The sequence below is a fragment of the Podarcis melisellensis genome, assembly GCF_964234715.1.
Source record: "Podarcis melisellensis genome assembly, chromosome: 4".
Classification (NCBI taxonomy): Eukaryota; Metazoa; Chordata; class Lepidosauria; order Squamata; family Lacertidae; genus Podarcis; species Podarcis melisellensis.
Window position 1 is genome coordinate 103,368,985 of NC_138531.1, and position 15,101 is coordinate 103,384,085.

At 42.2% G+C, this 15,101-nt stretch overlaps 1 protein-coding gene across 2 annotated transcripts in view; it reads right to left on the reverse strand.

The window, feature by feature from the left end:
* Positions 1-15,101, reverse strand: part of LOC309369095 (uncharacterized protein) — an 83,787-nt gene that overhangs the window by 36,748 nt on the left and 31,938 nt on the right. Inside the window, exon 1 of one of the 2 annotated variants that reach the window (XM_081909748.1) lies at positions 3,197-3,370. The exons of the other annotated variant lie outside the window; for it this stretch is intronic. Coding sequence (XP_081765874.1) covers positions 3,197-3,262 — 66 coding nt within the window. The 5' untranslated portion in view covers positions 3,263-3,370. Of the gene's footprint in view, positions 1-3,196; positions 3,371-15,101 lie in introns of those variants that run through there. 2 annotated transcript variants of the gene reach the window in all.

Sequence of the window (15,101 nt, forward strand, 5' to 3'; positions counted from 1 at the left end):
AGATCGGAGCTCATACTGAAGCTCTTTCCACATTCCACACACTGATAGGGTTTCTCCCCTGTATGAATTCTTTGATGTTTAGTGAGATCGGCGCTTCTACTGAAGCTCTTTCCACATTCCATGCACCGATAGGGTTTCTCCCCTGTATGAATTCTTTGATGTTTAGTGAGATCGGAGCTTCTACTGAAGCTCTTTCCACATTCCACACACTGATAGGGTTTCTCCCCTGTATGAATTATCTGATGGGAAGTGAGACTGGAGCTCATACTGAAGCTCTTTCCACATTCCACACACTGATAGGGTTTCTCCCCTGTATGAATTCTTTGATGAAAAGAGAGATGGGAGCTCATACTGAAGCTCTTTCCACATTCCATGCACCGATAGGGTTTCTCCCCTGTATGAATTCTTTGATGTTTAGTGAGATCGGAGCTCATACTGAAGCTCTTTCCACATTCCAAACACTGATAGGGTTTCTCCCCTGTATGAATTCTTTGATGTTTAGTGAGATCGGCGCTTCTACTGAAGCGCTTTCCACATTCCATGCACCAATAGGGTTTCTCCCCTGTATGAATTATTTGATGGGAAGTGAGATTGTAGCTCATACTGAAGCTCTTTCCACATTCCATACACTGATAGGGTTTCTCCCCTGTATGAATTCTTTGATGTTTAGTGAGATTGTAGCTCATACTGAAGCTCTTTCCACATTCCACACACTGATAGGGTTTCTCCCCTGTATGAATTATCTGATGGGAAGTGAGATTGTGGCTGTGACTGAAGCTCTTTCCACATTCCACACACTGATAGGGTTTCTCCCCTGTATGAATTCTTTGGTGTTTTGTGAGATTTGAGTTGCTACTGAAGCTCTTTCCACATTCCACACACTGATAAGGTTTCTCCCCTGTATGAATTCTTTGATGGTAAGTGAGATGGGAGCTCTTACTGAATATCTTTCCACATTCCAGGCACCTATAGGGTGCCTTTCCGATGAGATTTCGTTGATGGGGTTTGGAATGGGAGCTCTGACTGCAGCTCTTTCCACACTCCAAATTTTTACGTGCCTTCTCCACTCTGCAGATTGTGTTGTGGTCACCTTTGTTCTTGATTTCCAGTTCATCACAATCTGCAATGGAGAGAAAAAGGGATTAGAGCCTCAGGAACAAATGAAGCCCCAAGTTAGGGAATAATGCTCATTAAATTTGTTGTAGAGAAGGCAGTGCTCATTACCTTTGTTATTTGCAATAAACCAATGTTTTTATTATTGCATTCTAATCGTTGGTTGAATGTTGCTTTGTTTGAAGTAAGTTACTCATTTTATAAATTTTGTACTTTTTGAAAAAAAATTGTACTTTTTTCATTGGATTAGATTGTTGTTATTATTACTGTTTCATGTTTATACAGTAGTACCTCCGGTTACGTAACCCTCGGATTATATAAACATCAGCTTATGAAAGAGACAAATCCATGCGCAGTGATCCTTGGAGTGCAAAAACCTCGGGATCTGGCCGGATCTCCGGAATGGATCCCATTCGCAACCAGAAATACGACTGTATATGTATTGGAAGCTTCCCAGATTGGCTGGGGCAACCCAACCAGATGGTCAGGGTATACATAAAAATTATTATTATTACTATTATTATCACTGCTAGTACTACCTGAGATTCAATCAGCCTGGCTCTTCTCTGGGGCAGATGTTGTTTGGCCCAGTCATGGCATCCCCTCCATCTCCAGTGTCAGTCGTCTCTTTGGTCAACCCAAGACTGACAGCAGCAAAAACAAAAACAGAAAACCTGAAAGAAGCTACTTATCTTTCCGAACAACTCTGAAGCTGACATTTAAGATGCCTGGCCAGTTCAGATCAGCCCAACTGTGGTAGAAGGAGGCAGAACTGGAGGAAGATTGTTCACAGAAAAAACTGTAATCTACTATTTCTTGTGGGGGTGTTAGTTTCCCAGGTGTTGTAGGGGGTGCTGTGAAAATATATCAGGTTTGTCACATAGAGGTATTTCTTGAATTTCCAGGCAGATAGGACGATCCCACACGGAGGCTTACCAAGAGAGGCCACGATCCCACGATTCTCCTCCATGACGTCCTTATGCAGAGCTCTCTGGTCAGGATCCAGCAACTCACACTCCTCATCCTTGAAACGAACAGCGACATCTTCAAAGCACACTGGACCCTAGAAGAAAAAGGGAAATGTCCTCCTCTGAGACAGCAGAAATATGATCTGCTACACAATGCTCTGTTATTTCCTTCCTACTAATTGCTGTGTTTTTTCAATAGGATTGCTTTGCTGCACATTTTTATTATGGGTACCTATTTTAACGCTTTAATTGAATTCTTTTATTCTGCATTTTAAGTGTGGGTATTCGTTTTTTTGCAAATAGGTGGTACTCCAGCTTATGTTTACGTTTTTCTGCCTATGCAAGCATTCCAGTTTCCCCGATGGGAGGATCCACTTTCTCCTCTCCTCGTGAGTTGTTCTGGGGAGGTTCCCTTCCAATGCCCTAGAGCGAAATTAAAGGGGTTCATGGGGGCATGGAGAGGGGGAGGAGTGGGGGGCAGGCCCCATTTTGCAGCAGATAGGGCTGGCTAGGTGAATCCTGGAAATTATTTGTTATCGTCTGTCCGCTGCTTAGAAGCCTATTTTAGCATTCATTGATGAATATAGAAATACAAGAAGCCTAGTTCGGATGGCCATCTGTCTTGGGTGATCTAGCTGAGACTCCTGCAATGCAGGGGGTGGGACTTGATGACCCTTGGGGTCCCCTTCAACTCTAGGATTCCATGAAAACTGCAACTACAGATGAATCCTACTGTCAACATTCAGAAGGCTGGTATGACAGAGTTATCTGGGCAGGAAATCCCACAGTTCACAGCTGGAGTTTACTCTTTATCAGCAAGAACACGATGTTCACAGACTTGGCTGAGTTTCGGGCTTCATGAGAACAGCAGCTCATTCCCTGAGCCTCTTCCTCCACAAAAGCAATTGCTGAGAGTGAAGGCCCCCGGCTCCCCACAGCTTTCCAAGTCCCCTCTTTTCTGGGGTTTCTGGCAAGCGATTGAACAGTGTGCCAGTGTGCAGCCTGCCTTTACTCCTCCATGTTAGACCTCTCTTGGCTCTGAGAGACAAGCAGGGAGGGTGGATTCTGGCAGAAGGAGAGGGAGCCCCCGATGGCTCCTCCTTCTCCTGACTCACCTCTGCCTCTCGACCTTCCTCTCCCACTCGCCTCCTTCCTCTTCTGCCTCTGGTTCTGGACTGCATTCTGCCACAGAGTCTCCCAGCTCACTAAGCCCTGTTACCCCTTCAGCTTCTGACACCTCCTCTTCCCAGACTTCTCCCTCCGACCGCCCATCCTTCCGCCACCTCCACTCCGTGGGGTCTGAGACGTCTTCCTCTACTGGTTCCCTTCCTGCTTCCTCCCACCATTCCTCTGTGCCCAACCAGTCCATGACATTGCTCCATCCCTCAGCCTCTGATCCCACAAGGCAGCTTCTCCTGACCTGATCTGGTTCCACAGCCACTGCTTCCCTTCTGCCCCCATGAAAAGATGGATCAGGAGGTCTTGCCGGCATCATTCTTTCACCTGCAAAAGAAATAAAGGTAAGCAGGATGCTAGGAGTGCCTGCTTCTCTCACAGAGGAAACAGGACATCTTTAACTACAGATGGGCTTTGAGAAAGCCTTACCTGCTGAGGGCAGTTGAAGGTTTGTGCCCATTTCATGTTAGGTGTGCAGAAATACATCTCCCCTCCTCTGAACCCTTGTTCCCAACCAGCACCCCTCAAAAAAAAACCCAAGATGAAAAGAACCCTCAGATGAGTTGGAAAACCAACAGAACAAGACCAAATGGAGAAAAGCCACCTTCCTCCTTACCCAGGGGCCTCTCTCTGGTGTCCAACGGAGGCCTCTCTGCCTCACAGGAATCCAGGTCCATTTCTGCCAAATGATCCCTTTTCTGAAAGAACAACAAGAATTCAAAACAGTAAATGAAAGGTGAAATATTAGAAAGAGGACGGACTTCCGGGTCAGCGCCAACGATTAATGGCGGATTCCCTCTGAGCTCAGAGGGGGTAGCTCCGTGGGTTCGGGTCTTGCCGCTGCGGCGAAGCGGGGACCCTTTAAAAATCGCAGGCGGAGGAAGCCTGCGAGCGTGGGGACTCGGCGGGCGCCCCCCTAAACTGCAAAGGAATCCTTTTAAGGGCTCTGAAGCGGAAAGGGGGTGAGGCGCAAGGGATGAGAGTCGACTGCTTCTCCCGCGGAGCGAAGCCGCACAGCCGTTATCGGAGAGCGCTGACTTTTTCCTGGGACATTCGGACACAAAAAACATCTACCCGTGAGTAGGTCTATAGAATTAATTGGAGGAAAATTAGAGAAATTTGGATGAAATTGGGCGCTGAAACGGGGAAGGCATAAACAGGAAGTCTTCCTCCCCGACTTGTAAACAGATCAAAGCAAAGAGACTGCAAAGCGGAAACTTTTAAACTTTGAAAGTCTTCTTAAAAGACGTAAATCCGGACATTAAGAAGGTGGATTCCCCTCCAGATTGCAGGGGTGTAGGGGGAAAAAAAGAACTGGGAGTTATTTACCTGCATGAAAAAGGGGGAAAGAAAGTTAACATCCGTTGCTTAAAACCTGGGAACGGGCTGCCACCAGACAGAGAAAGCCGGCTAGTGAAAAGCCAGTCTGCAAAGTAAGACTTTGTGAATTGACTCTGCGAAAGGGATACAGTGTTTTTGGACTTCTGACTATAAAGTAACTTTGAGCTACTTTGAAACTGATGTTTTCCAAGGGAGGTGGGGGACTTTAAAAGACTTTTGCTTTAAGAAAGTTGCAAACTTTGGACAGTAACTGTGTCCCCCTAGAGGAACATTGCTATTGTTGCAAGAACAACTGGGCTTTGGGAAATTTCCTTTTCAAAACAATCTCTACTAGCTGTGGGAAGTGACCTTGGATCTTCATGAGAGTGTTATGGCAAATGGTAAAGGAAAATTAGAGCAGCTACAGGAAAAGACTACGAGGTCTGGCAGATTGTACACAACACATCAGCGCAGGGCTTCAACATCTGGAGCTGGTACAACAGGGGCTGTACCCTTACAAGCTAAAGCAAAAGTTATGTCTGAAGACGTTCTGGCACAGGCCCTTGGGAAAATTAATGCATCTTTGGAAAATCTGGCTAAGCAAGTAGCTGAGACAAATAAACAAGTAACTTAAGCATCTGCCAAAATTGATGTGAATACTACAAGTATCGACAATTTGGGACAGAAAGTGAATTTTAATACACAGTCCATCGAAAAATTAATCGAAGAATCTGCTACGACTCGAAAGGTTGCTGAAGAAGCAAAGGAAATTGCAACGGCTACTCAAGAGAAGTTACCACCAGTATATAAAAAACTACAGGATCACGACCTGACACTTTCTATGATCAAATTAAGAGATAAGGAGAAGAATCTAAGAATCAGGGCGGTGCCAGAAAGTGAGAAAGACAATTCGGCTGACTTCCTTACACGTGAATTTACAGATTTTTGGCAACAGGAATTAGAGAAGGAAGAATTTAAGATAGTGACTGCTTTTAGACTTGGCAAAGGACAAAAGAGGAACAAAATAAGAGACTGTCTGATTACTCTTCAAACAAAAGAGGAGAGAGATAAAATTTTGAATCTGCATTATCAAAGACCTCTGGAAATTGGAGACTCAAGAGTGGAGATTTTCAAGGCCATTCCAAAACAACTTCTGGAACTAAGAGCAAATTACGGAGATTTAGTCGCCCTGTTGAGAAGAAACGGAATCCTTTTCAGGTGGGAATTTCCTCAACGCCTATCGTTTAAATATAAAGGAAGAAAGGGGATAGATTGAAATTGCAAAGCTTTGAGAAATTAAAAGGGAAGGTGAGAGATTGGCTTCACTATTATCAAATAATGGAAGTTTTTAAAATGGACAGGAAAATTGGCTTCCAGGTGGAAAAATCAAAATTAGAGATTGAACTGTTAGAACCCAGTACTAAAAATTTGTCAAGAATGTATAACTTGCTGTTGAAATGGAATACAGAAGATGAAATATAGCAAAATTAATGAATGTTAAAATGACGCTGGATTAGAAAATAAGTGGTTAGTAGCGGCAATGGTTAATTTAAAGAAAATAAGTAATATTAAAATTAAGCTAAAAGTAAGGGAAGGATTTGCTGAAAATAAATTAGAAATTGAAATACAGAAAGGGGAGGTACAAGGAAGTCGGGAAAGTAAGTGACAAGAAATTAAGATTTGAACTTATATTTGTTTTTTGTTTTTATGTTTTACATTGTGTTTTGTTTGTTACTGTGTTGTTTTGTTTTGTTGTGATAAAAATTTGTTGAAACTTTAATAAAAATTTTATATAAAAAAAGAAAGAAAGATAAGAATAAGAACAGCTAAGGACAAAGAGAGGTTTTTGTATGACCACGGAGAAAACCTGCAAAAAGAAATAGAATCTGGAGAAGACCCAAGACCACTGGAAAAAGGAATACTCGACATAGCAAACCTTTCTTTTGGATTGGACAGTCCAGGGAAAGAGACACCACCGACAGATCAAGAACAGTTACTTGGAGCAGTAGGAGGTAAAGTGAAGTAACCCCATCACCATGGCTCTGCAACTTCTAACTTGGAATTGTAATGGTCTGAACTCACCTCGGAAGAGAAAATCAGTTTTTCACATATTAAAAAAAGAACAATTGGACCTGATTTGTCCACAGGAAACACGTGTGATGAGGTTACATAGAAAAATACTTATTAACAAGAGATTGGGACAAGAATTTATTTCGTCTGATAAAGTTAAAAAAAGAGGGGTAGTGATATATGCAAAGGAGAGATTGCTACCGAAATTAATCTTTAAAGATGAACAAGGAAGATTTTTGGCAATTGAAATCCAAGTTCAAGGAGAGAAATTTCTGATTGTAGGAATTTATTCACTGAAGGAGGGGAAATCTGAATTTTTTAAGAAGTTGCATGGGATTTTATTGGATCACATGGACTATAACTTAATTCTGATGGGGGACATGAATGGAGTAGTATCTACAAATATGGACAAGGCACAAAAACAGGTAGTCACCAAAGATGGTAGACTACCAAAAACTTTTTTTGAATTGACTGACAATATGGACCTGACTGACATTTGGAGAACAAAGAATCCCCTTGGAAGAGAAGGAAAATTCTTCTCTGAAGCCAAGATGACCTGGACTAGAATTGACCAAATATGGATTACTAGAGGAATGGCACCAAAGATAAAGAAAGTGGAAATCTGCCCAAAAACATGCTCCCACCATAATGCTGTAAGGATGGAGATGAAACAAACAACAACTGGTTCCTTTAGATGGAGGATGAATGACACCTTATTTAGAGATGGAGAAATATATAGAAAGGCTCAAAAAACTTTGAGAGACTACTTTGAAATAAATATGAAGACCAATGTTGAAACAAGAGTAATCTGGGATGCAAGTAAAGCTGTTATGAGAGGGTTTTTGATTCAACAGAATGCAATAAAGAAGTCAAAATGAGAAAAAAGATAAAATACTGGAGAAAATTAAAGATGGAGAGAAAAAATTGAGAGCAAAGCCAAAGTCGCAGGAGATCCTAAGAGAAATAAAACTATACCAAGTACAATACATGGAACTGATGAATCAGGAAATAGAATGGAAAATTAAACAAATGAGACAAAAGACTTTTGAATCAGCAAATAAATGTGGGAAACTCTTGGCTTGGCAAATGAAAAAAAGACAAAAACTAAATACTATTACTAATTTAGAAGTGGAAGGAAAGAACATACACAATCCAGTGGAGATTAGAAACTGCGTCCAGAGGTACTTCAAACAGCTATATTCACAAGGGCCACAGAAAGAAATGGACATTGATCGATTTTTGGAGATAAACGGATTACAAAAAATCTCTCAAGAGAGTAAATTGATGTTGAATTACAAAATATCTGACCAGGAAGTAGAAGGCGCCATTCAAAACATGCAACTAGGCAAGTCTCCAGGACCGGATGGGCTGACTTCCAGATACTATAAATCTTTAAAGGAGTGGCTATTACAACCTTTGAAGGAAGTCTGCAACGAAATTTTGGAAGGGAAAAGGGCCCCAGATTCATGGAAAGAGACGTATATCTCACTTATACCAAAAACTGAGACTGAAAAGACCCAACTTAAGAACTACCGTCCCATATAGTTATTAAATGTGGATTACAAAATTTTCGCTGATATTTTGGCCAAGAGATTGAAAAAAGTACTGATGGATGAGATTCATAAGGACCAAGCTGGCTTTCTCCCGGGAAGACATTTGTCTGACAATTTGAGGAATATAATAGACATTCTGGAAAAGTTAGATGTGAATATGAACACTAAAGCAGTCCTGATATTTGTGGATGCGGAGAAAGCCTTTGACAACATTTCTTGGAGTTTTATGAAAAAGAACCTACAGGGTATGGGGGTAGGCCAAGGGTTTGAAAATGGTATAGGTGCAATATACTCTGAACAAAAGCCTAATTAATTGTAAATAATGTGGTTATGGAAGAATTTAGGATAGAAAAAGGGACATGACAGAGGTGCCCAATTTCCCCATTACTTTTGATATCAGTCCTGGAGGTCCTGCTGAATATGATTAGAAGGGACCGGTTGGTTAAAGGTATACAGGTCGGAGCCAAACAGTACAAACTGAGAGCATTTGCAGATGATTTAGTATTGACGTTACAGGAGCCTGAATCTAGTACTAAAAGGGTGTTGGAACTAATTCAAGAGTTTGGTCAAGTGGCAGGATTTATAATAATAATAATAATAAATTTTATTTATATCCCGCCCTCCCCAGCCGAAGCCGGGCTCAGGGCGGCTAACAAAAATAAAACAGTACAAAAGTACAGTACAAACAACACTCTAAAATCATTCATTATAAAATTGATTCAAATCAGGCCACTGGCAACCATTGTGGCAGAGCTCCACGAAAATTGCTGAGGGAGGGAGTCAGGCTGTGCCCTGGCCAAAGGCCTGGTGGAACAGCTCTGTCTTGCAGGCCCTGCGGAAAGATGTCAAGTCCCGCAGGGCCCTAGTCTCTAGTGACAGAGCGTTCCACCAGATCGGAGCCACAGCCAAAAAAGCCCTGGCTCTAGTTGAGGCCAGCCTAACTTCTCTGTGGCCTGGGACCTTCAAGATGTTTTTATTTGAAGACCGTAAGTTTCTCTGTGGGGCATACCAGGAGAGGCGGTCCCGTAGGTACGAGGGTCCTAGGCTGTATAGGGCTTTAAAGGTTAAAACCAGCACCTTAAACCTGATCCTGTACTCCACCGGGAGCCAGTGCAGCTGGTATAGCACCGGGTGAATGTGGTCTCGCAGCGAAGACCCCGTAAGGAGTCTCGCTGCAGCATTCTGCACCCGCTGGACTTTCTGGGTCAGTCTCAAGGGCAGCCCCACGTAGAGCCCCACGTAACTGAACAGGTTAAAAACTAAGGTTTTAGAGAAAAGTTTAACATCGATTGAAAGAGAGAGGTTTCAGAATGAAACAGCTTGACTGTGGTTAAGAAAGTGAAATACCTGGGGATTAATATGACAGCTAAAAATGGGAATTTATTTAAAGATAATTATGAAAAATGTTGGACAGAAGTGAAAAAAGATTTAGAAATTTGGTCAAATTTGAAGCTTTCCTTGTTGGGTTAAATTGCAGCTATTAAGATGAATGTATTGCCTAGAATGTTGTTTTTGTTTCAAACATTGCAAATTGTGGACAAGATGGACTCTTTCAAGAAGTGGCAGAAAGATATTTCTAGATTTGTCTGGCAGGGCAAGAAGCCCAGAATAAAATTTAAGATATTAACTGATGCAAAGGAAAGGGGTAGATTTGCCCTGCCAGACTTCAAACTTTACTATGAATCAGCAGCATTCTGCTGGTTGAAAGAGTGGCTGCTTCTTGAGAATACAGACATTTTGGATTTAGAAGGTTTTAACAATGTTTTTGGATGGCATGCATACTTATGGTACAACAAGGTTAAAGCACATAAAGCATTTAAGAACCATATTGTCAGGAAAGCATTGTTTAATGTTTGGATAAGATATAAAGATTTATTGGAAAATAAAACCCCAAGGTGGTTGTCACCAATGGAAGCAAAAGCTCAGAAAAAGCTCAATATGGAGGCCAAATGGCCAAAATATTGGGAAATTTTGGAACAAGAAGGAAACAGATTGAAATTGCAGAGTTTTGAGAAATTAAAAAACAAAGTGCGAGATTGGCTTCATTCTTACCAGATAATGGAGGCATACAATTTGGACAAGAAAATTGGCTTCCAGGTGGAAAGATCAAAGTTGGAAACAGAGTTGTTAGAACCTAAAACTAAGATTTTGTCAAGGATGTATAACTTGCTGTTGAAGTGGAACACTCAGGATGAAACGGTGAAATCTGCTATGATTAAATGGGCACAAGATGTTGGACACAACATTATGTTGGCTGACTGGGAACAGTTATGGACCACAGGTATGAAGTTTACGGCATGTAATGCCTTAAGAGAGAATATTATGAAAATGATTTGCAGGTGGTACATGACACCAGTCAAGCTTGCAAAAATTTACCATTTGCCCGATAATAAATGTTGGAAATGTAAAGAAAATGAAGGTACATTCTTTCACCTTTGGTGGACGTGCCCAAGGATTAAGGCTTTCTGGGAAATGATATATAATGAAATGAGAAAGGTATTCAAATATACCTTCCTGAAAAAACCAGAGGCCTTTCTCCTGGGCATGGTCGGCCAATTGGTGTCAAAGAAGGATAGAACTTTTTTAGGTATGCTACAGCAGCAGCAAGAATACTTATTGCAAAGTACTGGAAGACACAGGATCTACCCACTCTGGAAGAATGGCAGATGAAGGTGATAGACTATATGGGACTGGCAGAAATGACCGGCAGAATCTGAGACCAGGGAGAAGAGTCAGCGGAAGAAGAGTGGAAGAAATTTAAAGACTATCTACAGAAATATTATAAAATTAATGAATATTAGAATGATGTCGGATAGAAATTAAGTGGTTTTCAACTGTAATGTTATAAGTGAATACGGAAAAAAGGTTCAGAAGTAGGTTAAAAAAAATATTGATAAGGATTTGCTGAACTAACAATTGAATTGGAATACAGAAAAGGGAGGTACGAGGAGGTCTGGGAAATAAGTTAATGAAAAATAAGTTATTGAAATTTTGTGTGTTTTTAAGTATTTTCTGTTTTGTATTTTTGTTATATTTTTCTTTTTTCTTTTTGATTTTCTTTTTACTTTATTAATATTGAAAACTTTAATAAATATCTTATATATAAAAAAGAGAAATATTAGAAAGAGAACGCAAAGACAGATACTTTAAGGGTGTTAGATTTCATTCCCCGAAAACGGATGGGCCATCAGCAGACCATTTTTAGATGTTCTCCATCCAGTTTGGAGCCCCTTGGGAGTATCCAGAGGAAAGTCTCTCTCACCTGCTTTCTCTCTGCCTGCTCTCTCTCCTCTGCCTGACTTCTGCTCTTAATTCAGGCACTGCACACAAACACGGCTCTTAAGAGTCAGGTGTAGCCGCCTAGGACACCTAACGGACCCTATTAAAACCTCTAAAGGAGTCAGGCAAGGGTGCCTATTGGCCCCTCTACTATTCAATTTCTATCTAAATAATTTAGTATCTGCACTCCATGACTCAGAACTCCACCCTCCGAAGCTCGCAAATCGGCATATTTCGGTCCTGCTATATGCCGATGATGCAGTAATTCTATCTAGAACCCCCATTGGACTCAAAAGAGCACTAAGAAAGCTCGCAGCATACTGTGAATTTGAATGTCTCAAAATCAAATATCAAAAGACCAAGATACTCGCTTTTGGGGCAAAACCAAAGCTTAAAAGCTGGGAACTCCAAGGCCATAAATTAGAACAAGTCACAAACTACAAGTATCTAGGAATGGTGGTACCGGCCTCAGGAGCCAACAAACTACACATAAACTCCATCGGGAGTTCAGCGGAAAAACCAGCAAATTGTATCCTTAAATTTTTCAGAGCACAAGGGGGCTTCTTCGTTCCCGCAGCTCTAAAACTATACAAGGCCAAAACTTTGGCACATCTCCTTTATGGTTCCTTTTTGCCCCCGCCTTCCTCGGCTTTCTCCCCCCTTGAGAGAGTTCAATCTAGACTTCTTAGAGCTCTCACTGGTTTAATTATTACCAAATAATGGAAGCATATAATTTGGATTAAAAAAATGGCTTCCAGGTGGAAAAATCAAAATTGGAAACAGAACTGTTACATCCCAAAATTAAGAACTTGTCAAGAATATATAACTTGCTGTTGAAATGGAATATTCAGAATGAAATGGTGAAATCAGCTATGCTTAAATGGGCACAAGATGTTGGACATAATATTATGATGTCTGACTGGGAACAGTTATGTACCACAGGTATGAAGTTTATGGCATGTAATGCCTTAAGAGAGAATATTATGAAAATGATTTACAGGTGGTACATGACACCAGTCAAGCTTGCAAAAATTTATCATTTGCCCAATAATAAATGGTGGAAATGCAAAGAGACTGAAGGTACATTCTTTCACGTTTGGTGGACATGCCCAAGGATTAAGGCTTTCTGGGAGATGATCTATAATGAAGTGAAAAACGTATTTAAATATACCTTTCTGAAGAAGCCAGAGGCCTTTCTCCTGGGCATGGTCGGCCAATTGGTGCCAAAGAAGGATAGAACTCTCTTTATGTATGCTACAACAGCAGCAAGAATACTTATTGCAAAGTACTGGAAGACACAAGATCTACCCACCCGGGAAGAATGGCAGATGAAGGTGATGGACTACATGGAACTGGCGGAAATGACTGGCAGAATCTGAGACCAGGGAGAAGAGTTGGTGGAGGAAGATTGGAAGAAATTTAAAGACTATCTACAGAAACATTGTAAAATTAATGAATGTTAGAAGGATGTTGGAATGAAGCTATGTGGTTTTAGCAGAAATGTTATAAAGGTTTAGGAAAAAACAGACTGTTAATTGGTGAAAGGAGGGAAAGTTAAGTTATATTATATTAAGATAAATTACAGGACAAAAAGTGGAAAAGATGGGAAGGATTTGCTGAAATAGCTAACTGAACTAGAATACAAAAAAGGGAGGTGTGAGGAGGTCAAGGAAACAAGCAAATGAAAGATAAGTTATGGGAAGGTTTGATGTGTTTTTTACTTGTTTCTATTTTTCTGCTTTATTTCTGTTCCTTTTTTTCTTTTTTCTTATTGTGATGTGCTGTTTTGTTTTTGTTTAATATGGTGTTTTTCTTTTTTCTTTTTGTAACTTTTAAAACTTTAAAAAATATTATTAAAAAAAAATAGACTTCTTAGAGCTCTCCTCCAAGTGCCCAGATGTGTCTCAAACGCATGGTTAGATTAGAAACGGGGATGGTGAGAGTGGAGGCTAGCATCTGCCTAACATCAATCTAGAAATGGCTGACATTGAATCTGCTCCCCCGAGGGAGTCCTGAACACCCTCCAGAAACTGGGTTTTGCCCCTCAAGCCCTTCTAAGTCTGGGCTTGGGCCAGGCCAAAGCCACGGTCAGGCAAAGGATATTAGACACCAAGAGAGAACAGGACTGCGCAAGGTGCCCCGACCATAAAATTGGAGAAATTGAGAAATATATAGCCGCACCGGCAGAATATCTCTTCTTTCTCGCATCTAGAAATGCAAGAAGGGCCTTTACACTCGCCAGAAGCTCGGCTCTTCCCTCGCTGGTCCTGGATGGAGCCTTTAGAAAAGTCCCGTATGCTCAGAGACTTTTCACCTGCCCATTGGGAGAGATAGGAAGCCAAAACACTTGTTCTTTAGACGTCCCTTTTACGAAGAGACACGTAGTAAGACCATTGATCCCCTGCTGGTGAGGCTCACTGACCTCCCGCAAAAGCAAAAATGAGACCTTTTCCTGTTAGGCAAAGATCAGAAGATGACCTGGATGGTCGCCAGATTCTGTGTACAGATCTGTAGGCGCAGACCATCTCCCAACTCAAAATAGTCCGTCATGAAAATCCCCAAACTCGGTTCCATGGGTGACTCTGAGTCAAGTCCCTGGTGTAGTTTGTTGGTGTACATTGTTTTTAAATTTGTTGTTGTACATAAATTGCCTGTTTTACTTCTGTGACTGTACCCCCAAGTGTGTTTCATAAGCTGGTCTCTAACCGTAATAAATTATCTAGTCTGACATGGCTCTCCTGTCTCCTCTCTGTCTCCTCCTCTCCAACTAAACATTCCCAGCTCCTCACAAAGCTTGGCTTGATCTGCTTGGCTGGCCTCCTCTGCCAATAAGGAGAAAGAAAGAAGGGAAACAGACAAAGAGGTTTGGGAGCAACCATTCAGACACGTTTCCTCTCTTGTGCAATGACGCTGACCCGTGTCACACACAGCAGAAGTCCTACTGAGAGCCTTATTTAAAGAAGCCAGATTTCTATCTGCTAGATTTCCAAGGGGGCTCTGAATAATTATTTTTCTGGAAGGGGGGTGGTAACCTCCTCCCCTCCCCCCCCCACAAAATATCTAAAGGAAGGAGACAGTTCCTGCCACCTCGCCCCTCCCTGGCAGGACCCCCTGCTCCCTGGGGCTCCCCCCCCCATTAGCCACCCTCCCCTGCTGCAGCCCTGGGACCCCCACCTTCTCCCCACTGCACCCTCGAGGTTGGGGAGGAGGAAGAGACTCACCAGATCCCAGGAGAGGATCGCCCTTCCCAAAGGAGTAAGCAGCGTCTTTATTCAAATGCAGAATATAGAGTACTGTACTTGCAAACCGGGACGCAGGTGGCGTCAGCAGATCGAAAGGTCAGCGGTTCGAATCCCCGCAGCGGGGTGTGCTCCCGTTTTTTTGGTCCCAGCGCCTGCCAACCTAGCAGTTCGAAAGCACCTCCGGGTGCAAGTAGATAAATAGGGACCGCTTACCAGCGGGAAGGTAAACGGCGTTTCCGTGTGCAGCTCTGGCTCGCCAGAGCAGCGATGTCACGCTGGCCACGTGACCCGGAAGTGTCTCCGGACAGCGCTGGCCCCTGGCCTCTTGAGTGAGATGGGCGCACAACCCCAGAGTCTGTCAAGACTGGCCTGTACGGGCG